This window comes from Mesoplodon densirostris, chromosome 5 (assembly GCF_025265405.1).
Source record: "Mesoplodon densirostris isolate mMesDen1 chromosome 5, mMesDen1 primary haplotype, whole genome shotgun sequence".
NCBI lineage: Eukaryota > Metazoa > Chordata > Mammalia > Artiodactyla > Ziphiidae > Mesoplodon > Mesoplodon densirostris.
Window position 1 is genome coordinate 1,428,795 of NC_082665.1, and position 24,023 is coordinate 1,452,817.

Consider the following 24,023-nt stretch of genomic DNA (forward strand, 5'->3'; position numbering starts at 1 on the left):
AAGCCAGTTTACAAGTACCCCAATACGGTGGCCCTCGGTCCGTTTCTACTACATAACATGAAAGTAGATTCTGACTATGCTAAGGAAACTGAGAAAAACAGTGAAAACGCTCATTGGCCCTACCCATGGGAGGGTCTTAACGTGGCAGCAAGTCTGGGTCACCGGCTGCCGGTCCCCACAGTTCAAGCTCTCAGATTCCCAGGGCTGTCACCACTCAGCTGAGATGTGAGAACAGCCCTGGTTTAAACACAGGCCATGGGAAGACTGCCACCACACCGTGGCAGAGATTGGGAGATGGCCAAGCTTTCCCTACAGACTTCACGCCTCCTACGTACTCCTGACACACACCACTTCTCCCAGTTGACAAAGCTGACGGAATGGACACTAAATTTTCATTTATAACATCCTCCAGCAAAAGCTCAATAGGTTACTCCTTTCGGTGCTCAAGGGAAACAAAAGGTTAGAAAGGGTGGGGCAGGACAGAATTGAGATTAACAAACGAGCAAGAACAGCACACGCTACATGACTGCTTACGTTCTGACGTTACCGCTGAACGGAATTATCACCACAGAAGTCAGATCATGATAAATATATGCTGACATGCATTTAATCAAATGTTTATCATCTCTGGAACAAACAAATGCTTTCTTTTAAAAAATAAAAATAATCCGTATTGATTATAGAAAAACACACTTTCTATAAGATAGTTCACATAGATTCTAAGCTCTTATTTGCTTCAGAAGCATGGAAATACTGCTCATGTTCTACTTTACTAAAAATGTTACTATGTAAAGGAAAATAAAACACTAAAATTGGAGAAAGACTTCCCACTGTCATAACTCTTCTTAAATAGATGCTTTCTCTTTCCATATCATGCTACTTTATTTCATAAATGTGAATATTAACCATGATGAAAATTTTTCATCGCTTTCAAAATGACAGAAAATACAGGACTGGCATTTCAAAGTTTCAGCACTGGAACCAACAGTTTATCTTTCCAGAAAATGTATTCAGAAGGATTCTTTATCTAGGTAAGAGACTACCGGATCAGTCTGGGGATAGTCATATCCCTACACACACTGTGACATTTCCTCCCATACCTGATGACCAGTGCTATGGGTGACAGCAGGAGTGGGGAGTGGGCTGACCCCCGAGAACACAGGCTGGGTTCCAAAGACCCCGAGAGCAGCTGTGCTGGGGGCAGCACCGGGGGCAGCCAGAGGCCTTGGGAGGACGTGCTGCCACATGGACTGAAACCACGCCTGGTCATGTCTTCTCACACTTGCATCCCAGGAATGGCCTCCAGCCTGAGGGCACACGACTGCGGGGTCACCCAGCAGAGACCCAGCAACTCCATGGCACCCACTACACTCGTGGAGCAGAACCCCTGGCTTCTGCGCGCAGACCAGCCAACTCCGAGGCCTCGGCTGTGGGTTCTGGGTGAGGCCGAGGGAAAGTGGTGGCCTGTATCCTCATCCTCGGGGACCGTGCGTCACTCACGCCTGCGGGTTCCTCCCGGGACCTCTCAACATGGACAAGTAACAATGCACATTACACACATACCAGAACACTGATGTCTCTGTCGTGATTTCCCTACTGAAAGCTCACAACCTCTGTGGGAGCATTTAACCTTATGCAAATGCTCTGCTATCCGGGATTAAAGACAAAACAGAACAGAGAAGTATAGTCACTGAACCCTTCATCTGTGAACACCTATGAACAATGTCGAGAGGGGGAAAGCTGAGGCTCTCTGCCCCTCCGTCCCCTCCATCCCAGAGGGCAGCGTGGAAAGGGGTTTCAGGCCACGCCGGCCCGAAGGCCCGTCGAAGTCTTTGGAAAGATCAACAGACTCATGCGAGTCCCCGTCCTTCAAAACGCACGGACGAGCCACCGTATTTGAAGGGAGGATTTCAGGCACTGTCACCCCAAAGGACCAATCTCAAAGGTTATCTCAGATTTACACCCATGGAAGTTGGACCGTGATCATGAGAACCACGCAGTGACAGAGCACGAAGCCATGCGGCTTTATGACACGTGCACCTGGAGGCAAGCCTCCCCCGTCCAGGCACGTGCATCAGGACCCCAGGACGACAGCAAGGAATGAAAATCCAAACGGCTGCAAGGAAATGCCCACAGTAGACACCGATACCCACTGTAGAGATTACATAAAAATTAAACACATGCCACCGTTAACAGTCTGTATCGAAGGAAAAAAATCACCCTCCCCAAGCTGGTCCCATTCAATAAATTTACAACACTAAGATTTTAATAGAAAATTAGCCACTTGATACTATGTGATAGGCCTAGATCTTACTCATGTTTTCTTCATCTTCTACATCCATGGCAAAATACTTTTGAGGGTTTCTTGACTGGCGGAGACTCTTTCTGTCTGAAAGACAGCAAGAAAATGACACTGAGTGTACCAGTCATATGAGGTGAGTCTCCTCTGTGGAAAAAATCGCGCAACAAGGACGGTTAGGTCTGCCCTCCGGACAGAACCTTCTCCCACCTCTTCAGCATGGTACAGGACCCCCAGCGTCCCCCCAAGGAGCCCGGCCAGGACTCTGCTGTTGGGGGGGCAGCTACCATGGCACGGAAGATTTCGGGCCACGCTGCGGAGGACGGCCTGGATTCCAGGGGTCAGGACCATGGAGAGCTCCGAACCAAGGGAAGGGTGACACATTTAAATCTCAGAAAGACACCTCTCGTCAAGACAAAGCCCAAACAGAACTCCAGCCCATCTGCCACTTGATCTCTGTTCTGGGGAGACTTTGGTTTGGGTTATGAAATAAAGCTGTGGAGCAAGAACATGTCACAGCGCTCACCCTACCACTCCCCTTCACCTCGACTGAGTAGCATCCCATGGACGAAGCTAAAAAGCACATCATTGTTCAAATCTGATCTAATTTCTTAGCCACGTATAACTTATTATTCTGTTCTCAGGAGAAACCACAAGAAATCCTCAAAGAACAATTATTCCAATTATATAATTATTAACAAGTTTAAGAGTTTCCTCTTCCTAAATACCTTGGCTATACTTTGCAGGACTGTACTAACATATAATCTGTCATAAAGAATCCCATCAAATTGCTATTGAGGAAAAAGATCTGCAAATTTTGTAGTCACATTTTTTTATAGAAATTAAATTTATATTATAAATCAGTTAAGAGGCAAATTTATTGCTTTTAAGAAAACGGTGACTAAAATGTGCTAAATCATGCTTATACCTTATATATCTCTCTCATATAACATATATGTAAAATAGTTTCCATGACCATCGTTTGTTAATGACATTAACCCTCACTGTATATCTGGTAAACATACAGTTAAATGAGTTTTTATTTAGACTCGTTTATTTAAGAAAGTGTTCCAGATAGTTTTTAAAGCATTAACATTATATTCATGCATTACTTCAACATAAATTTCCGAGAGTTTATTATATGAAAAGCACAGTACTGGATATTACGAGAACCTACAATGAATCAGACTGGCTCTGCAATTGAGAAATTTAAATAAAAATATTGTCTGGATAGCTGATTGTATTAAGGAATAACTTTCAGTCATTTTAGGTGTGGAAATAGTGCTTATCTTTTAGTGATATACACTGAAATATTTACAGACGAAATGATACCTGGGATTTATTATTATAAAGTGATCCCACGTGGTGGGAAAAAGTGGGTACGGATGAAACTGAGGGGCCACGGCTGGTGACGCTGGTGCTGCCTGATGGGCACTCGGGCTCGCCACACAGTTCTGTATCGGTGTGTGTTTTAATGCTTCCACTATGGACTAGTTTCAATGAAAGTAATTTCCTTGAGGCCTGGAATGGGCACGAGCGCCAGACCGGCCCATGCCCTCAGTGAGATGCAGGTGCTCCAAGGGTCCTCTTGGCCACGGTCAGGGCATGGGATGGTTAAGCTGATGCTGGAGGAGAGGGGGGTGGGACACACCGTGAAGACTAGGAACAGGTAGCATGCGGGAAGCACAGAGGCTGTGTGAGAAAGGCACTTAGGAAGCACTTCTGAGAAACTCAGTTATCAGTTATCGGTTCTGGAAGCAACCACACAAGCTGTCCAGAGAACTCTGTTCTTACTGGCTGGATTCAAAGCAGGCAAAGGGGCTTGTGTGGTGGGAAGACGGAAGGCATGTCCCCCGTTTAGCCCAACTGAAAACCCTGGACGGCACAGACACAGCAAGCACGAGGAGGCTCGGGAGGGCGGAGGGGAGACGGCAGAGCAGCAGGGGACCCGGGGACGGTGTGGCGGTGAGTCCCTTGCGTCTTCTTTCTGCATCATTATCCAAGGCTTGGAGCTGAATAAGCCGGCAACCTGGAAACACCAATGGGCAGACCAAAACACCCAACGAAAACTGTCTCTCTGGCCAAGGGACCAGGAGAGGACCTCCCAGCAGGACAGGAACCTGACAGACCAAACTGCCCTATTCAGCCAGACCCCAGCCTCCCACCCAGCAAGGACGTGGGGTGGGGGAGCCTCGCGTCTCATTCCCTCTGGGCTGTGACGACCCCCTCACCCCTCCTCCCCCCCGGCGATGCAGAGTCGGGGAGAACAGGCGGGGAGCCTGGACTTCCACCCCACCTGGCCGTACCCAGGCGCCTGCCCCCTCCCCACTGCGGGTGTCACAGGAGGCCACCACCCAGCAGTGCCAGTGGAGGCCAGGGAACCTGGACGTGCACCCCCGTCCGGCAGCAATGAGGCGGCGTCTCCCTCCCCAACAGAGGGCTGTGAGAGAAAGCCAGCTGAAGCAGAGGTCCAAGTAAGACTCAGGTTCTTGTAACGTAATATGTCCAGGTTTCAATCAAAAATCACTCATCACGGGCTTCCCTGGTGGCGCAGTGGTTGAGAGTCCGCCTGCCGATGCAGGGGACACGGGTTCGTGCCCCGGTCCGGGAGGATCCCACATGCAGTGGAGCGGCTGGTGCCGTGAGCCATGGCCGCTGAGCCTGTGCGTCTGGAGCCTGTGCTCCACAACGGGAGAGGCCACAACAGTGAGAGGCCCGCGTATCACAAAAAAAAAAAAAAAAAAAAAAAAAATTCACTCATCACACTGAGAGCCAGGAAGATCTCAAACCGAATGGAAAAAGACAATTGATACCGACCCAGAGACATCAGCATTATCTGAGAAAATTTTAAAGCAGCCATCATAAAAAAGAAGTGGGAGGAATCAGTAACTGATCTCAACACTGCCCATACAGTCTGAGTCATCAAGACAGACAGGCAGACCACACAGAACAAAACAGAGGACCCAGAGACAGGCCCCCACAAAACACCCGCTCATTGTTGACAAAGGTGCACAAGCAACGCAATGAAGGAAGGACAGCCTTGTCAACAGACAGTGCTGGGCAGCTGGGCACCTAGAGCTCACCCCCCCCACACACATTCACCTGGAATGGACCATGGGCTTTATTAAATGTAAAGCATGAAACTACAAGGCGTTTACAAAAATCATAGGAGAACATCCGTGGGATCTAGGACTTGGCAAAGAGTGTGCAGATTAGCCACTAAAAGCACAATCCATAAAAGGAAAAAATGATGAACTGGAACCCATCGAAATTAAAAAAACTTTTGCTCTGCTAAAGACCCTGTTAAGAAGATGAGAAGACAAGCTATGGACTGTGAGCAAATATTTGAAAACCACACATCAACAAACAAAATATACAAGAAACTCTCAACAATAAAACACACACTCCCATTAGGAAGAGACATTTCACCAAAGAACGCACACAGATGGATGTTCACACGTGAAATGATGTTCATACTCATTAGCCACTAGGGAAATGGGACTTAAAACCACATGAGATTCCACCACACACCTACGAGAATGGTTAAAATAATGACAACCCAAGGGCCAGCGAGGATGGGGAGAAACTGGATCACTCACACGCTGCTGGTGGGGATGTAAAATGGTACAGCCACTCTGGGAACCAGTCTGGTGGTTTCTAAAACTCAACATGGGCATTTATTCCAGAGAAATGAAGACTTACGTTCACATAAAAAACGTATACAGGAACGTTTATAGCAACTTTATTCATAACAGCCCCAAACCGGAGACAACCCAGGGCCCTTCAGCAGGTGACTGGTTGAACACACTGTGGACCATCCACACCATGGAGCACCACGTGACAATGAAAAGCAACAAACTATTGACACACGCAATAACCTGGATGAATCTCCAGAGAATGAGGCTGAGTGAAAAAGCCAATCCCAAAGGTTACATACATTACAGCCCATTTATACAAAGGTGATCCTTGAGCAACACAGGTTTGAACTGCATGGGTCAGTGAGACACAGATTTTTTTTCACTAAGCACGACCTACCCCACTGCCTGGCCTGAGGTTGGCTGAGTCCGAGGATGAGGAAACAGAGGCCCGACCATCACACAGGTTTCCGACTGCACCTCACGTCGGCACCCCAACCCACGCGCTGTTCAAGGGTCAACTGTACAACATTCTTGAAACGAGAAAACTAGAAATGGAGAGCAGAGTAGTGGTTGCGGGCGGGAGGGTGTGGGTGTGGCTATAAAAGCACAACGGGGCAGCGACGGATGCTCCGGATCTTGCTGTCCTGAGGTCGGCACCCCGGCTGTGACAGTGCGCTGTGTAAGGGGAACACCGTTCTCCCCGTATTGTTTCTTACAGCTACACGTGAATGTACGTTCTCTCAAAATAAAAAGGTCAATTTAAAAGCAGGCAGAAGGCACACAAAATAGTGGCCGGTGCGCTGAGAGGCTGGCTTCCCTGGAGGTCTGGGACGAGGAGGCCGTGCCTGCCGTTGACAGTGACGGGGAGTCTGGGCACAGGAGAACGCTGCACCGCCAGAGCTCACCTGGTTTGTAGGACAGGCCTCGTTTTCCTGCTCTTTCATATTCAAGTTCTAAAAAAGGACAGGGAAAATGTCTCACAGTAGAAAATAATCAGGCTGTGCACAGTGTGGGTGGGTACATGTACATTAAAAGTGGAAGCCAGAAATCTCTTGCAGAGCAGAAGCCAATATTTTCAGCTTCTACAAATGCCAACTCTTGTAACCGAAGGTTATAAAACAAAGCAAAATAGCAAATGCAAGCACTTTAGAGCGTTTTACATAACCATTTTTCTTTCATTCTGAAAAGTACCTCATATGGCCTGGACTACAAACACCTAAGAATTAAACCCCCATCCAAAATCCCATATGGAACAAAATTCCAGGAATGGCCAGGTAAAGAAAAGCTTTACTTGACAGCCGTAGGCGAATGCCTTCTTCGTTTTTCAGGGTCCCGTAAGCATTAAGAAGTAAGCAGAACTGGGAGTGCAGGGAGGCATGAAAAGACCATTAAACTTGGCATCGAAAGACCTGGGATTTAAGTTTAACTTGATTCCAGTTATAATTTCAACTTTTCTTTTTTTAAATAGAACTAGAAAAGCTGATCTTATGTGGAAAAATAATCAGGTTTGAATAGTCAAGAAAACTCTGAACTAAGGAGCAGTTAGGTGGGGCTGGTCCTCCCAGACTGGAAAGGATGGGGCGCCAGCATCCAAAGCACGCCCGCGGCTCATGGACTGTGGAGGAGGGAGACGGACTCGGGACAGAGCTGCTTCCCACACCACTGACCAATGCGCTTTCTAACACGTGGGCCTGGAAAGGGGTAAAGCCCGGAGGAAGAGGAGGCTGGACCCACCAGTGCCACTCGGTCAGTGTCGGTTTTGGTTCCCCATGGGTTCGCGTCTGACTTCCAATAACATGATCCGATTGACAATGCTTTATTTTCTAAATGGGTGGTGGGTAAATGGTCATCTGTTGTGTGATTCCTTATACACTGTAGATGTTCATGATGTAAGCCAAGGTGTAGATATATATGTAAGATACAACATTCCTATCTGCTTCTGACAGCACCCTTATCCTCACTGTGGAAACGTCAACCTGCACACATTCCTCCCCTTCCCTTGGTGAAAAAAAGGTTTTATGAAATAAAATACAGAGAACATAACTTACTAATATTCAGGATGCATCAGAACATGAACCCTCTATTGTGCTGGTGAAAAATGCTATCTTTAGGAATTCACTAAAAAATTATAGATTAAAAAATGTTTAAGACAAGCAGTAACTTGACAAAAATTACTAGCAATTATTACTGGGTTTTATCCATGTTACTCTCCGAACAGGATGGTTTTAAGAAAAGTTTTACATATTCTTAATGACTGTTAAGGGTTTCAGTTTTAATAACCATACACTACAAATTTTTAAAGAGCGAAGTGTTAAAATGAAGATTCTTCATGTTAATTCTCTACTATAAATCAAGCAACTTGCTAAAGGCTAGACTAATTTCGCAGCTATAGCAAAAAACTGAATGATGATTTTATTATTTATTTAACAAATGTAACTGAAGTATAAAATTCTTACATAATTTGAAGAAAAATAATCTGAAATTCAATAACTTAATCATGCATGTTTAGAGAATGCATTCATGATTTGTGTTTTGCTTCCAATATTTTGCTTTCTAAACAAACTAATATCATTAAAATATTCAAAACATTCAATTTATAATATTTTACAAAGAAACAGTTTCCTTCCTAGGAAACCATCCAAATAATAGATATTCAGTTATCCTTTAGAGATTTTGTACACATTGAACTAAATACAGCAGACTGTGCATAGCAAATAAGGTTCAAGCATTACTTTTAAAACACATGGTTTTTTTCTAGTGAAGTGCAACATGGAATAATTAAAATAACCATATCAATCGACAAAAACACTCTTGGAACTAATAAGCAATTACAGAAAGGTTGCAGAATACAAGGTTAATATACAAAAGTCAATTGCTTTCCTACATGCAAGCAATGAACTGGAATTTTGACATAAAAAACACAACACCATTTACATTAGTACCCCCCCAAATGAAATACTTAGGTATAAATTTAACAAAATATGTACAAGATCTATATGAGGAAAAGTGTAAAACTCTGATGAACGAAATCAAAGAACTAAATAAATGGAGAGAAAATCCATATACATGGATAGAAAGATTCAATAACGCTGATTTTGGCTCTTCCCAACTCAATCTACAGATTCAATGCAATCCCAATCAAAATCCCAGCAAGGTATTTTGTGGAAATCAACTAATTGATTCCCATGTTTATATGAAGAGGCAAAGACCCAGAGTAGCCAACACAATATTGAAGGAGAAGAACAAATTTGGAGGACTGACAGTATCTGACTTCAAGACTCACTATAAAGCTATGGTAATCAGGACAGTGTGGTATTGGTGAAAGAAGCACACCCACATAAATACTGTCAACTGTCCCTTGACAAAGGAGCTAAGGCAATATAATAGGGCAAAGAGAGTCTCTTCAACAAATGGTACTGGAACAACTGGTCATCCACATGCAAAAAAATGAATCTAGACACAGATCTTACAAACTACACAAAAATTAACTCAAAATGGATCACAGACCTAAATGTAAAATTTAAAACTCCTAGAAGATAACATAGGAGAAAACCTAGATGACCTTGGGTTTGGCAATGACTTTTTAGATACAACATCATAGGCATGATCCACGAAAAACAGAATCGCTAAGCTGGACTTTATTAAAATTAAAAACTTCTGTTCTGTGAAAAACAATGTCAAGAGAACAAGAAGACAAGCCACAGACAGGGAGAAAATTTTTGCCAAAGAAATAGCTGATAAAGGACTGTTATCCAAAATATACAAAGAACTCTTAAAACTCTACAATGAGAGGACAACAACCTGATTAAAAAATCAGCCAAAGACCTGAACAGACACCACACCAAAGAAGATACACACATGGCAAATAAGATGCTTCACATCAGCTGTCATCAGGGAAATGAAAAGTAAAACACCAATCGGATGCCCCTACACACCTATCAGAATGGTGAAAGTCTAGAACACAGACAACAGCAAACGCTGGCAAGACTGCAGAGCAACAGGAACCCTCATTCACTGCTGGTGGGAATGCAGAATGGTGTGGCTGCTTTGGAAGACAGCCTGGCGGCTTCTTACAAAACTAAACAGACTCTTACCATAGGATCCAGCAATCGCTTTCCTTGGTATTTACCTAAAGGAGCTGAAAACTTATGTCCACACAAAAACCTGCATGTGGATATTTATAGCAGCTTTATCCACAGTTGACAAAACCTGGAAGCAACCACGTTGTCCTTCAGTAGGTGAACAAATAAACTACGGCCCGTCCAAACAATGGAATAGTATTCAGAGCTAAAGAGAAATGAGCTATCAAGTCAAGAAAAGATATGCAGGAAACTTGAATGCATATTCCTAAGTGAAAGAAGCCAATCTGAAAAGGCTACAGACTGTATGATTCCAACCATATGACATTCTGGAAAAGGCACAACTATGGAGACAGTAAAAAGATCAGTGGCTGCCATGGGGTGGGAAGAGGGGAGGGATGCATAGGTGGGGCGCAGACGTTGTTTAGAGCAGTGGAACTACTCTGTAGGACACTATTGTGAAGATTAATAAACAGAAACTCCATTATTTTTATAACCACACTCTGTCCTTCGAGATGAATGAAGAGGAACAACACATTTGAAAAACAGTCCATGCTTGCTCTGTTCATCACGGCCTAATTAAAATCTGTTTATCTGAAAATTATACTTTATTTTGTGGAATGAAAGGGGAAAAAGAGAACACTGTGAGCTGTATTTTCAATATGAACACTAATAATTACACTAAGAATAGGCACTGTTAAGATTTGATCCAATTCCCATGTATTTCAAATACATTCCACAAATCTAACTCCACACATTTGCTTTAGAATCTCAACTGTCAAACCAGGGTGACTCTGCCCATCCCTGGAACACACCCCCCGCTGAAGGAGCTCCTTCCCAGGGAGCACGGCCTCCACTTGTACTGGGAAGCCCATCTGTACAAGTGCAATGAAATGTACCCACACATCTGTCACAGGAGATTCTGGGAGCCCCGGGCCTTCCATCCATAACTGCTGTCCACCAGGGGTCAGCAACTTCCCTCACTTGTGCCCCTCTCCTGGCAGACACAGTGTCTCCTCCTCTTGCCAAAGATTGGTTAAGATCCCTTCCTTCCTGATATACACAGCACAGCAGCAAGGCACCACAGAAATCCCCCTCCTCACCCACCAAATGGTACTTCAGGTGGCCCATTCAAGAGCGAACTCCAGGCCTGAAAGCTGAAGCTATCCCTCTGTCACTGCCATCCTGTCACCCACACCTGTCCCATGGGTGTCCAAATCCCTGGTGCTGGCACACAGAAGGCTCTAATGGCTACTTGTTGCATAAATGGATGGACGGATGGATGGATGGGTGGGTGGACTGGATGAATGGGTGGGTGGGTGGATTGGATGAATGAGTGAATGGGTGGGTGAATGAATGGATGAATAGATGGGTGGATGAACAGATGAATGGGTGGGTGGGTGAACGGCTAGGGGGATGGATGGGTGGATGAACAGATGGATGGGTGGGTGGGTGAATGGTTAGGTGGGTGGGTAGATGGGTGGGTGGGTGGGTGAATGGTTAGGTGGGTGGGTAGATGGGTGGGTGGGTGGGTGGACAAATGCCCTCCCGCCCTAAGCCTCCAGCTCCCACAGCACTCTGCCCCTCACGAACAGGCAGTCTCTCAGCGAGGTGGAAGCAGGGAAGAAGCCTGGCATGACAGCTGCCTGCTCCCTCAGGTACTGTCTGCATCTCCTCGATGGCACAGAGTGTCCATGCCCCGTCCTCCAGCCCTATCAGAGGTGGCTCACCTCTACAGGTCTGGGCCTCCATTTCTGTAAAAGGTCCCCACCCCCCATTCACTTCCCCATCCTGGAAACGTGGGGGAGCCCAGCTGGACTGCAGCACAAGCACAGTGGCCATCACAGGCTGTACAGAGTGACTGAGCACAGACACGGGTGCCGTCACACTCAGGACAAAGTACTCACTGAGAAAGCCCTTAATCGCAAAACACAGGAGGGCATTCATAAAGTGGGGGGCGGGGGGGTGAAGGAGCCTTCTGGGTTCTCCATCCCGCCCCTCCCACTGTCCCGCGACTCCGCAGCAGTGCCGTGAGTGGAGAGAAGGCGACAGCGTCTGCACTGGTCGGGCCCGGGGAGGGCTGGTCTAACAGTCCCCGGGAGTGTGACCTGGGCTCCAGACCCACCTTGGACCTCAGGGGGCAGCACCTTCCAAGACAGCAGTGTCTGCTGTATGGGGTCCTGGTCAGTGTTTACACTGCACATTGCTCTCTTCTAACTAAGCAAAGCCATGTGCCTCTCATCCAAGGTAAACAGCCAGTACCCTGCCTTGTGGAAGGGAGTGACCCTTCGAACTAAATTCAAAAAGGCACATGTTATACCAGTCTTTACACAGGATTTGGAGCACTTTAAAATTATACAATACTAAAAGACTACATTTCACATTTTGTAAAACTGTCCCAATTTGGTATAAATGGGATGGCCAGTCCTAGTAATACTCATAATTTTTACAGGCATTCTTATTAGTTTCAAATATAGGGCATGTTATAAATAGGAACAGGTATCAACACATACCTAATGTTGTTCAGCAGCGTTCACAATGAATCTACACACACAGGAATGTCCAGTGAGCACGACTCACTTACTTAACACACGGGGCTGCATTGCTACATCTCCTAACACCCGATTTCTCAAGATGTTGGTCTGAAACCGCAACGTACTTGGGAATGGTTTTCCTACTGAAAAATAAGATTCTAGAATGTTTGAAGACATTTAGAAATTGTATACAGTGGAACTCATACAAACCATGTGACTTACAATAAGTTCCAAAAGAATGATGACAGAATTGTTCTTACGCCTCTCCAAGTTTTCCCGAATTTATGTTTAGTGATGAGGAGCCATGGAGAAAAAATAGCAGCGAGTCTAAATTTCGGGGATTTGCATGAAAATTTCTTGCAGTTTTGGCTTCTGCCTTTGTCTTAATCTCCTACTGCTCGTCTTAATGCCATCTTGCTCCTTCATGCCTGACTGAGGAGGGCAAACACACCGACGCTGTAACCAGGTGCAGGTCGGGAGCAGCAGGGACACGCCGAGGAGGCTACGCCCACGTGCCCTGGGGACGGTGCCTCTGTCCTGGACACACATGGTGGGCATGGTGCCCGTGGGGGTCACACATCACAGGGCCCCACCGCTCCTAGACACAGAGCTCCATTAGGACAAGCGTCTGCGTTACAGTGAGCAAGATGCTCTTACCCCAGATTGCTGACTCCAAAATGAATTTCTTCTTCCTCTTCTTGGGAAGCCGCACTAAAGAACTGTGGCTCCTTTTATTTCCTGGAGAGATGACTGTCTCCTGCCGCAGAAGACCCCAAAGATGCGGTGCTGGAGAAAGAGCCCGTTCCAGCCCTATCAGCTGCTGGGTAACGAGGTGGCACCCGGAAGACAACTGGCTACTGCTTCAGCAGGAGCATCTCTGCACCTCAGACATTTTCTGTTGGTTAACGCACAGTACGTGGAGACAGCAAACTCTCAACACCTCTCAAAGCAACAATTCACCCCAAAGCCAGCAGTCTGTGACTTTTATAGTCACAGGCAACTTTTAAATCTGGTGTTAAGAAAAAAATATTGATCTTAACACATCAAGTTGAATTAAAGACTGAAATTATCTGGAGTGTTGAATGGAAGGAATTTGCTCTCCGTATTTTTAAAAGGAAAAAACACTGTAACGGCGGCAGCCACAGGCTTACCACGGCATGAAGAGTAGTTTTGACGTTAGAAATGTCAGTCAGTAAGAAAGAGTGGCAGCAAAGGAGAAACTACACAGCATGTCTCTAGAGGGAAAATCTCCTGGGACTCAAAGCTACGCACTTCAAAGCTTTCATAAATGTCTTCCTAAAAAATACTTTAAACCTTGAAGCTAACGTGATTTCTAGACATGTTTAGAGACATGATTTTAAATCTACCTTTGTGAGTCCCTAGCTAAAACTCTACGAAATGCCAACAGAAGAAAAGAGACGCACTCTAGAGGGAAAGCAGAAGTAACCGGCATCCACAAGATATACTCACAGGCAGGTCAGAACACGTTGGCGCACTGCACCGCGTTGGAAGCCCGGTATTTGCACTTCAGGATGAAAGACAAAGGAGTTACCTTACCTCTCAGAGCATCTCTTGCGCCTCCTTTTACACCAGCGGGTGCTGAGCACAGTCCCCATGGCCAGCGTCCCCGCGATGAGCGGGGCCAGCCCTGGCCAGCCCGGCCCCGTCCCAGCCCCCGGCCACTGGGGTGGGCGCTCAACCAAGCATCCGAGCCGCGCGACTGCGACGGCCCTCATGGACACGTGGGAGGGCAGCTCCTCCCCCGCCCCAGGCTCACTCTTCAAAGCGCAGATGGAGGGGCCCTCAGCCCTTCAAAGTGGGCAGGGACATGACTCCGGGGGCGGGGGTGTGGGTGACACCATCTCCCCATCAAACAGAGTCCTGCCTAAAAAACCCCAACGTCTCCAGAATATACACAATTCCTCAAATAATGAAGTAGAACCACCAAGAGTCCAATTCACAAAATAACACTGCCCAAAGTAACGCTCCCACGCAGCACTGCTCAGGGGCGCAGGACCCTGTGGCTTGGGGACACTGCTGGCCCCACCTGCACGTGGGCACCTGGTGCCAGGCAGGCACGACCTCCCCTTCCCACCCAGCCTGGCTTGCTGGGGGGTGCAGAGCAGGGCACACACACGCACGCACGCATGCGTATGCACACAGACACACGCACACACACATGCACGCGCACACACATGCACAGACACGCGTATGCACAGACACACGCACGCACACACATGCAAGCTCACAGACACGTGCACACACACACACATCTCAGGGCGCGGGACCCACACTTGGACTGGCCCAGCACAACCCACAGCCCTCAGCCCCCCTCATCCAGACACGCTGTGTAGATGCTCTCCTACATCTTAGGGGCTCTGTCCTTGGCACAAAAGGCAACTGCATCCGAGAGCCCTGAGGACGGGGGTGTCTTGGGGGGGAGTCAGCGTGCAGGGAGGGTGTGAGTAGCAGAGCCCTTCAGCAACAGAAAAGTTAATCGATGCGTCAAAATCTTTCTCTCCACACAACTGACCGTGTCTTGCATAAAAAGTGTTCCTTTCCTGGTAATGCCAGCATTGCTTTTCCAAATTATTATTCCAAAGGTGCAAACGAATTAACGCCGGCTTCACCACGATTGCACGTGGAGCCTGAGCCATGTTTTGTCACATCAAGCAGCTCCTATTACTCTTACATTTGTGTGTGTGCCCGTCCGGACATGCTCCACAGAAGACGCGGCCCTGCAGAACCCCTTCCCCGGGGCTCCAGGCAGTGGGCACTGGTGGGACAGAAGCCACCGCTTGCCCTGGGAAGGGACCAGAGTGCAACCCTAAGAGCATGCCCTCCGACCCCGTCCCCAGCTGCAGGTGCAGCTCAGCTCCTACCGGCAGTCTTTCTAACTCTGCTTTCCTGGATTCTGTACACTAGTTGTCTATGTGGCAAATTATTTTAACTGTATTTTCTTTTTGTTGATGCTCTGGCATTTGGGGGCCTTGCAGACCCTGGGAAGGAGAGACTGCCCCTCCCGGATGGGCTGATTTACAGAAACAGCAGAGGGCTCGGCCAGGAGCAATGCAAACCACAGCCCACACTGAGCTCTCACCTCCCGCCAGGGCCCTGCTGCCCGGCCTCTGCCCCAGATCACTCAGGCAGGGACCAGGCAACCAGAAACCACCGCTACAGCCCAGAGCCTGCCAGGGTCACTCAAACTGGCCAATCCTAAGTGGTTTACTCTGCCCTGCCTGGCTGTTCTCATGGAGACCCCCCAAAAGGCCTCCTCACTCCCTTCTCCCTCCTGACCCAAACGGGTGCTCCATGTCCTGCGGGGTGGGGCATGTGGCCCGGCGTCTCCACGGCACCTGCAGCACCTCCATTCCCGACTACCCCGCGGGTGCAGCAGGGACAGCAGCATGGTTCTCAAGACGCCTGGTTCGACAACATCGAGTCTGTTTAGGTTCCTTCTAACTAAAGAGCACCGAATAGTCTATGAAACACAAGGACAAGCTGGCTTCCTACTATCACATCGTACAACCCGATTTCACATTCGCTCTACGTTCGTATAAAAAGTCAGGTAAAAGTGGCAGTTACATGCATATAGCCTTCACTTCATAAAGTGATCATTTGTTTTTTCTCATCAAATGACACGACCGAAAGCACAGTTAATCTTCCTCACCTAATAAATGTCATGTTTTCCGCTTTCTTGAAAATCAGAGTGAGTCAGAACCCACCGGAATGACAAGGCAAGTGGTGCCCTGATGCAGCGTCTGGGGCCGTGGACGGGAGGGGCCCTAACAGAGCACCACCCTTCTCAGCGCGTCTTAACTTATCTTAGAGCCATTCCATGAGAAGTTCCCAAAGGTGAAGCAACATCCTCTCTCTCCATCTATCATGTTCTTCTTTTTTCTTCCCATTTCTTTCTGCTACCTTTAGGATTATTTAAGAGGAGCATAAAAATGGAATACCTGTATTCGTGGGGATCAAGAAATTCATAGCAGAATGGCAATGATTTGCTGCATCAGATATGGTTTCTAGAACCATTGAATTGACAGTTAATAATCTAAAAGAACACTTTAAAGCTTTTTCCAATTTTAAAAGTACACCAATTTCGGACTTCAGCTGTTACATCTTTGCAAGTTAATAACTGCTGAATTCTAGGAGAATGTCAGAAATAGTTGTACACCATTTAGCATCTGACATTCCTGGTACCTTATTAATTTTATTTATCTATGTCCTAGAGTAAAGACTCCAACACTTAATGTTCCTGGACTATTAATTTAGGATAAGACTCTTAAAAACTTTTTTTCTACTCTTTCAAGAAGGAAACAAGGAGTTTATTCCATTAGAATCCTACAGTCTCTAAATGAGTCAGTTCTTCATTAGTTATACACATATAATCAACACACAGGAAACTGTAATGGTGCTTGATTTAATACCATGGTGCCTCAGAAATACCTCTTAATAGGAAACACAGCAAACATTCACTCACTCATCCAACTGGGAGCAAGCACCTACGATGTGCCGGGACCATCCTCGGGGCCAGGGCTCTGTCGGTGAACAGAGGACGTTCACAGGCTCGCATGGGGCTCACGTCCAACAGGAAAAGAAACCCAGTCAGCAGTGAGCGTCACCAGCAAGTAAAGGACTCGCGTGTCAGAGGACGGTACACGGCTCCAGGAAGACAGTAATGAAGCCAAGACTAAGGCGCTGAGGAGGCTGACAGGAGGCCCCGGGGAAGAGCGTCCCAAGAAGACAGAGGGCGAAGGCGCCGAGCCAGAGCCCGGCGTGGCCCAGGAACAGCCAGGAGGCCGGCACTGGAGGGTCGGCTCACTCTGCCCGGGAGTTTTCATGGGGCCTGGCCTCTGGCCTCTGGGGAAGGACGGGTGTGGGGCAGGGCTGACGCAGGGAGACAGGTTAGGAGACCAGTGCAAACAGATCCAATGGTCAGCGCCTGACGGCCGTGGACAAGGTAAGAAATAACCAGACTTGATGCACCCTAGTGGCACAGTAGGCAGGCTCTCCTGATAGCTTGGATCTGGTGCAGAAGGGAAAGGACAGCCCCGGCTTTTGGCCTGAGAGCCCAGAAGGACAGAGCTGCTGAGATTGGAGGCCTGTGGATGGGGGTGCCGCCGGGAGGTCAATCTGATGTCCCAGGTTGGAGATGAGGCGACTCCCCAGAAGATGCTGGGGGACCCGGGGTCTGAGCCTAGAGAGCAGGAGAAAGGTCTGGGCTGGAGACTCAGGTGTGGGACTCACCTGCACAGAGGTGAGAGTGGGTGAGCCCTGAGTACTGAGTGTAGACAGAGCCGGGAAAGGCACTGCAGCTAGGCGGTTGGGGGAGGGAACAGCCACTGAGGTGGTGTGCACAGGACGAGTGTACTGAGTGACCATCACCTGCCAGTCACTCGAGTTAAATGTCACCAAATCTTAGTAAAGGAGACTCTGCAATGACCGCACGAGGGGCGGCCTGGACACAACCACCACTTGTTTTACAACCAGCAGGGATGCCATTCAAGCGTTTCTGTGCAGTGTAAAACCTGCACGGCCGTACAGCATGGCCATGGTTACAGCACAGGGGTCATCAGCACAAAGCCCAGAGCAGGCCCCCTGCTGAAGCCCTGCTCCACCTCCTTCTAGCCTGGGGCCACGGCAAGTTCTCACCCTCTCGGCTCCAAGGTGACAGCGATGGTTCCCCCCAGGCTTGCTGGGGAGACCAAGTGAGGACAGTGTGCAGGGCACGGGAGGGGCCCCCTTGGCTTCAGCTGCGGCCGTATCATCAGCACCACCACCTTCTGAAGAGGAGCAGCTAGCTGGAGAGGCTAGGTGACCTGTCCAAGGTCACAACTGGGCAGGCGGCAGGACAATGTTCAGAACCCAAGACACTCCCCTCTCGGAACCCAAGCTCTTCACCCTCCACAAGGCCGCCATCGCCGCAAAAGTCGGCCACTCAACTTTACTTTTTTAATCTGTTAAGATTCCTCACAATATTAGGTCAAAGTAACACGCACGTATTTCTTCAACTAAGCACATTTCCACTTTCTACGGCAAGACAGTTCCGAGGAGATTAGGCTGAGCGTAGCTTGCAGGACACCTGCAAGCTTCCTCCACTCAATTAAGATCACGAACTAAAGTAAGCTTTTTCCATTTTCTTTTGAAGTGACTTTACCAAGGAACTTTGGATTAAAATAAAAATTTACATTGATCAGATAAGTACAGGTGTTGGATTTGAAAAAAACGGGGTGGGGAGACACTTGAATTGAAGGCCCTAAAATTAGTTCCAATAGCCTAAAGCCACCCAAAACAAGGAAGCAGCCACAGATGATGGCACGCAGACAGCTCAGGTGGCCCACGGAGGCCTAAGGTGATCCACAGATGGCTCAGGTGGCCCACATATGACTAAGGTGGCCCACAAATGGCTGCGGTGACCCACGGATGACAGAATAGCCCCAGATGGCTTAGGTGGCCCATGGAGTAATGCCGGCAGCAGAGGCCATCTCAAATCTGAGAGGCCTGGGCTGCGCACAGAGAGCTCTGATTCCTAGCTACAGACTGAAGGAAAGTTTGAAACAAATAGTGTCATCAAGTCTGAACGTAAATTTGAAACTGAACTGGGTGTACAATTGATAGCCATGGTTTAGACAGGTATTTCTTTAAAGATTATTTTTGAACCATCCTTTAAAAACAATGTTTTCTATTACTGATTATTAAAAACAAATTAGAACATATGCTTTTTTTTATATATATACTTTTTTTTTTTTTTTTTTTTTTTTTTTGCGGTACGCGGGCCTCTCACTGCTGTGGCCTCTCCCGTTGCGGAGCACAGGCTCCAGACGCGCAGGCTCAGCGGCCGTGGCTCACGGGCCCAGCCGCTCCACGGCATGTGGGATCTTCCTGGACCGGGGCACAAACCCGTGTCCCCTGCATCGGCAGGCGGACTCTCAACCACTGCGCCACCAGGGAAGCCCTAGAGCATATACTTTTTGAAGTATAAAGTAAATCTGGTTGGGCCTTTAAAGAAGAGAGTGATTTTGCTCAGTCTAGAGTAGAAAAACCTCTGACCCAGTTAACCTATGTATACTTGATCCCACGGTTCGTTTTTTTTTTTAAACCGGGTATGTGTACATGAAAGAACCAACATAAACATGCATATGTACAAGCAATGTACAAAAGGACAAAAATGGTCAGATCTGACTAAAAACTCAAACAAGACTGAATGGCAAAGAAAAAACTTAAAAAGAGATCAGAGGCATCACAGCCTGGACCTGCAGGGTGGAGAACCAAAGGCACAGGACTCGTGGGTCTAAGGACCAGACACACGGCCAGGGAACACACCAGAGCTGTGAGAGAAGAGAACTCCCCAGAAATGAAGGTCTGAATCTGCCACCAAACAGACACCATGTGCACAGAGAAGGTGATAAAAAACAACGAAAACTCACATTTTTCTCAGCAATATCACTGAAATTCATGACTAGAGAATTCAAAGGAAGTCTAGCCCAGAGCAATCTGGTTACTGAGGCGATGAAGCCGGGCCGGAGGGCGGCGACGGGATATCCCCCCGTCTGAGAGCGGAGTACGATCCCAGCTCAGGTCCCATCAAGGTGGTCAACTACGGAGGTGGGGGGGCCTATAAAATCCTGAGTCCCGGTGCAGGGCAGCCCCCAGGCCTCACCTCCACAGACCCGAGGGCACAGGGGCTGGAGGACATACCCCCACCCCAGATCTGTATCCCCGAACTGCTGGGAGGCTCCCAGGAGAGGTGGGTGCCGTCCTGGGTGGATGCTCAGCGGGACGCGCGGGGGCAGGTCCCTCACTCTGCCCGGGCCCCAGAGAGCCCTGCTGGCCAAAGTCTACCTTCACTCTGAACGTCTAGCTCTCTGGGACCCTGTGGGCAGAGTCTGAGCCAGGGCTTTCAGCCCCTGGATTCCATCACTGATCCCGGCCGCCGCCTGGCCAGACCCACCCCCTGCCCCGGGACCCTGTCCCAGCGCACACTGCTGCACAGTCAGCCTGGGGAGAGCAAGTGGCGGCAGGGACAGGACACTAGATGGGCGTGTGGGTCAACATGGCCGTAGGGACGAGCAGCTGCAAGACAAGGGCTCATGGAAGAGAAATTTTAAACCTTAAACATTCACATTATTTCTTCACCTTATGTTGGCAACTCCTCACTAAAGATCAAACACACATATACAAATTTGGGTTAATTTAGTCTTATTAAAATTAGCAATCTGTCACCACACATTCAGAACTTGATAGTATGTGTAGACTATTTGGGTTTTTTTTGCTTTTGTATTTTATCTTAATTATAAAACCTATTTGAAATACTAAGCTAAAATAATGAAACTGTCAAATTATATTACACGTAAATAAGCAAAGCAATAATTTTTTAAAGATTGGAACAGGTGTATGAAACTGCGCTTTCCAATTCCATACCAGGAACCCAACTTATGAGAATGAAGTTTATAAATTATTTGATAAAATTGACTTTACAAATCAAGCCACTCCCTGATCTACACCAGCTGTAAGCCTCCCACACCACTGCCTCACGGGTCCTTTAAACTGGCTGACGCAAAGCCAGTGACCAGAAGCCTTTCTGCAGGAAGTGGCTCTCTGGGCTCGGGGCAGGAACGCAGGACAGCCGTGCTCAGGGTGTGAGACAGGCTTTTTCTTGCTGTCCCAGCGTGACCTCACAGTGCTACCTACCCCCGTCCGCCCGGGGCTGGCGGCACGCTGGACGCGTGGGCGCCTGATGGCGTGGGCGCCCCGTGGCCTGCCCTCACCCCTCACCGCTGCGTCCTGGTGTCCTGTCCAAAGTAGGCAATGACACAGGACGCCAACGCCGGACAGGGCCACTCTGTGGTCAGGATGGATCAGGACAGCTGAGTGGGCAAGAGGGAACCTTTGGGACGAAGGACACGGGGGTGGTGCCGTGCTAACTGCACACACTGCCAGAGCACATCTAACTGAACACGTACAAAGGGTGATTTTTACTGCATGTAAACTGTACCTCAATAAAGGCAGCTTTAAAAAAAATCCCAGAAAAAAAAAACCCACAAATAGTAAGAGAAAGTCATAGTCTCAATTTGAAATAAAATGGAAAATACATAGATTTCAAGAAGAAGGAATGAATGGATTCCAAACACAGAATGAATCAGCTGGAAAAGACGAGAAACCACACGGGTCTCTCAACAGGACCGCAGAGGAAGGCTTACAGCACCTCTTGCTGCCACCGCTGACTCGTGAGGAGACCAGAGCGGGGAAGCGAGCAAACTGCCCCAAGCTCAGGCTGCAGCCACCTCTCACCACCCCACTCTACCACCCCAGGCAATGCAAGAATGCAGGAGAAAGACAGCACCGAGCAAAAAAGACACGACCCAACTATAAAGCAAGTTAAAATGTGGCATGACTTTCGGCAATTACTGTAGTGTCCTAAAGCAGAAATCACTTAAAAATTTTCCTTTGCACGCACAAGTGTGACGGAGGAGGAACCGTCACCTGCATCTTACCTGGCTCCGTAGTGAACACCGTCTGCTAATCATAATAACATAAATGCCATGTACGGGTTTGAAACTGAGTGAACCATGGTTACAAAACAGGAAATAAAATTTTCTACTTTGATAACATTAAAAAGCCCAGAAAACCAAACCTGACAGAAGCTGAACAGTGGAGAGTGAGGAGGAGGTGATGGGCAGGGTAGGGTAAGTGGCCAGGTACACCTGACACAGTGGGGAGCCAGGAAACGGTCCAAGGTCCAAGAAACTGGCTAAGAATCCGCAGTTCCTAAGACAACCAGCAGGGAACATGGCTGTCAACCTGGCTGGCTGACCCAACGCTCCTCCCCAAGACCCCTTTTGCAGAGATGTTACAAGAGTTAAATACTCGTTTTCTCAGTCTCCTTTGTGACTACAGCTGGCCACACAACATGGTTCTGACCAATGAGATATAAATGAAAATATGCAGAGGCTTCTGGAATGCCCCTGATGAAAACGACAGAAATGGGCTGCACTGCTTGCTCCTTCCTTCCCAGCTGTTATTGCCTTGAACATAGATGTGATGGCTGGAGCTGCAGCAGCCACACTGCAAACGTGAATGGTTAGGAGAACTGCAGAGACACAGAACCAGACTCCTGATGTGGTTGTGCTCTGAGTCAACTCTAGCAAAAACCTACCTTTGCTTTACTTAGGAAATGAATCAATCCCCAGTTGTTCAAGACACCATAGGTCATAGTTTCTGTTACTTTCAGCCAAAAGCACTCCTAAATGACACAGGAAAAGAAGGGAAGGCAGAAGTGTAAGTGAGCTAAATCCTCCTGTATCTAAACTGAAAGTCAATAGATATTGTCCAAAATTAACAAATCCAATAATTGCAAGTGTATTATTAAGGAACAGGAAGCATGGCAGAGACTGCCATCTGCACCAACAGCACAGCACCCGCCCAGCCAGCCACGGAGAACGACCTTTCCTGCCCTCTTGCCACTGGTCATGGCCACGTGACGACAGTTCTACCCACTGGGATGGAAACCGAAGCGTCACGTGGCAGCTTCTGGGAACCTCCCCAAGAGACAGCACACAGGTGCCCTTTATCACACCCCCTCCAGCGGCTGCCCCAACTATGGGTGGGTTCACACACAGCAGACCGAACACCAGGACAGACGGGCTGGGCCTGGACAGGCGCTGCTGCTTCACCTTCCTCCTGGTGAAGCTCCTCACGCTGTGCCTCTGTCCCCGCAGCCAGTCCTCACACTGGCCAATCCAGAACCACAGGGATCTGCAACTCTTTAGAACAAGCAGGGCTGCCTCTGGGGAGGGCGAGGACTGTGGACCGCTGCTTTCCACCAAATGCCCTTCTAAATTACGTGACTTGTCTGATTTTGAAGACATCGCCGGTAAAAACTGAAAAACAGAACCCAAGCAGGCCTGGTCTCCTCTCCCGCACCCCCACGTGCCTCCGCCCAGCCGGCCTCGGCCCTGCCCCTGCATGCCCCCACCCACCACAGTCGCAGCCCCTCTTGGGCCCACCAGGCTGCTGGGGTTCTCTCCTGCCCCTGACCCCCTGCCCCCTGCCCACCTCCCCATGCCATCTGCCTGGAAAATACACACCTTTCAAGACTCCTCCCGCCCCCACGAAGCCTGCGGCCCCTACCGCAGGGGGGAGAACAGGCCACCTGCCTCTGGCCCCTACTTCTGTCACAGCAGCAGTAGACACCACTCACTTCCCTTCCCCCCAGCCATGTCTCGCCCCAGTGCCCGCCCGGGCAGCGCTGCAGAGGCCTGAGTTCCACCGTGATCCAAGAGACCCACCCCTTCCTCTAAGCAGCTCTGGGCTTTGTTCTTCCAGAACGGGCCCCACGGAGCTCTCATCGCCGCTGCCAGCTGCTGCCCCACAAACTTGAGGGAGTGATGGAGAGACCACATCGAATGCCCTGGCCCACGTCCAAAACGTCATCCGTAGACCGTAAGACCAGCAAGGGCCCACAGCACCC

The 24,023-nt window shown here is 48.4% G+C and overlaps 1 protein-coding gene across 10 annotated transcripts in view; it reads right to left on the reverse strand.

Annotated features, from left to right (window-relative positions):
* The window catches only part of ADARB1 (adenosine deaminase RNA specific B1), a 114,332-nt gene that overhangs the window by 37,502 nt on the left and 52,807 nt on the right, over positions 1 to 24,023 (reverse strand). For 6 of the 10 annotated variants that reach the window (XM_060100369.1, XM_060100363.1, XM_060100362.1 and 3 more), the window contains one exon: positions 2,315 to 2,389. In XM_060100369.1, coding sequence (XP_059956352.1) covers positions 2,315 to 2,342 — 28 coding nt within the window. In that variant the 5' untranslated portion in view covers positions 2,343 to 2,389. Of the gene's footprint in view, positions 1 to 2,314; positions 2,390 to 22,709; positions 22,797 to 23,226; positions 23,312 to 24,023 lie in introns of those variants that run through there. The other 4 variants (XM_060100370.1, XM_060100364.1, XM_060100368.1 and 1 more) reach the window with 2 other exon arrangements.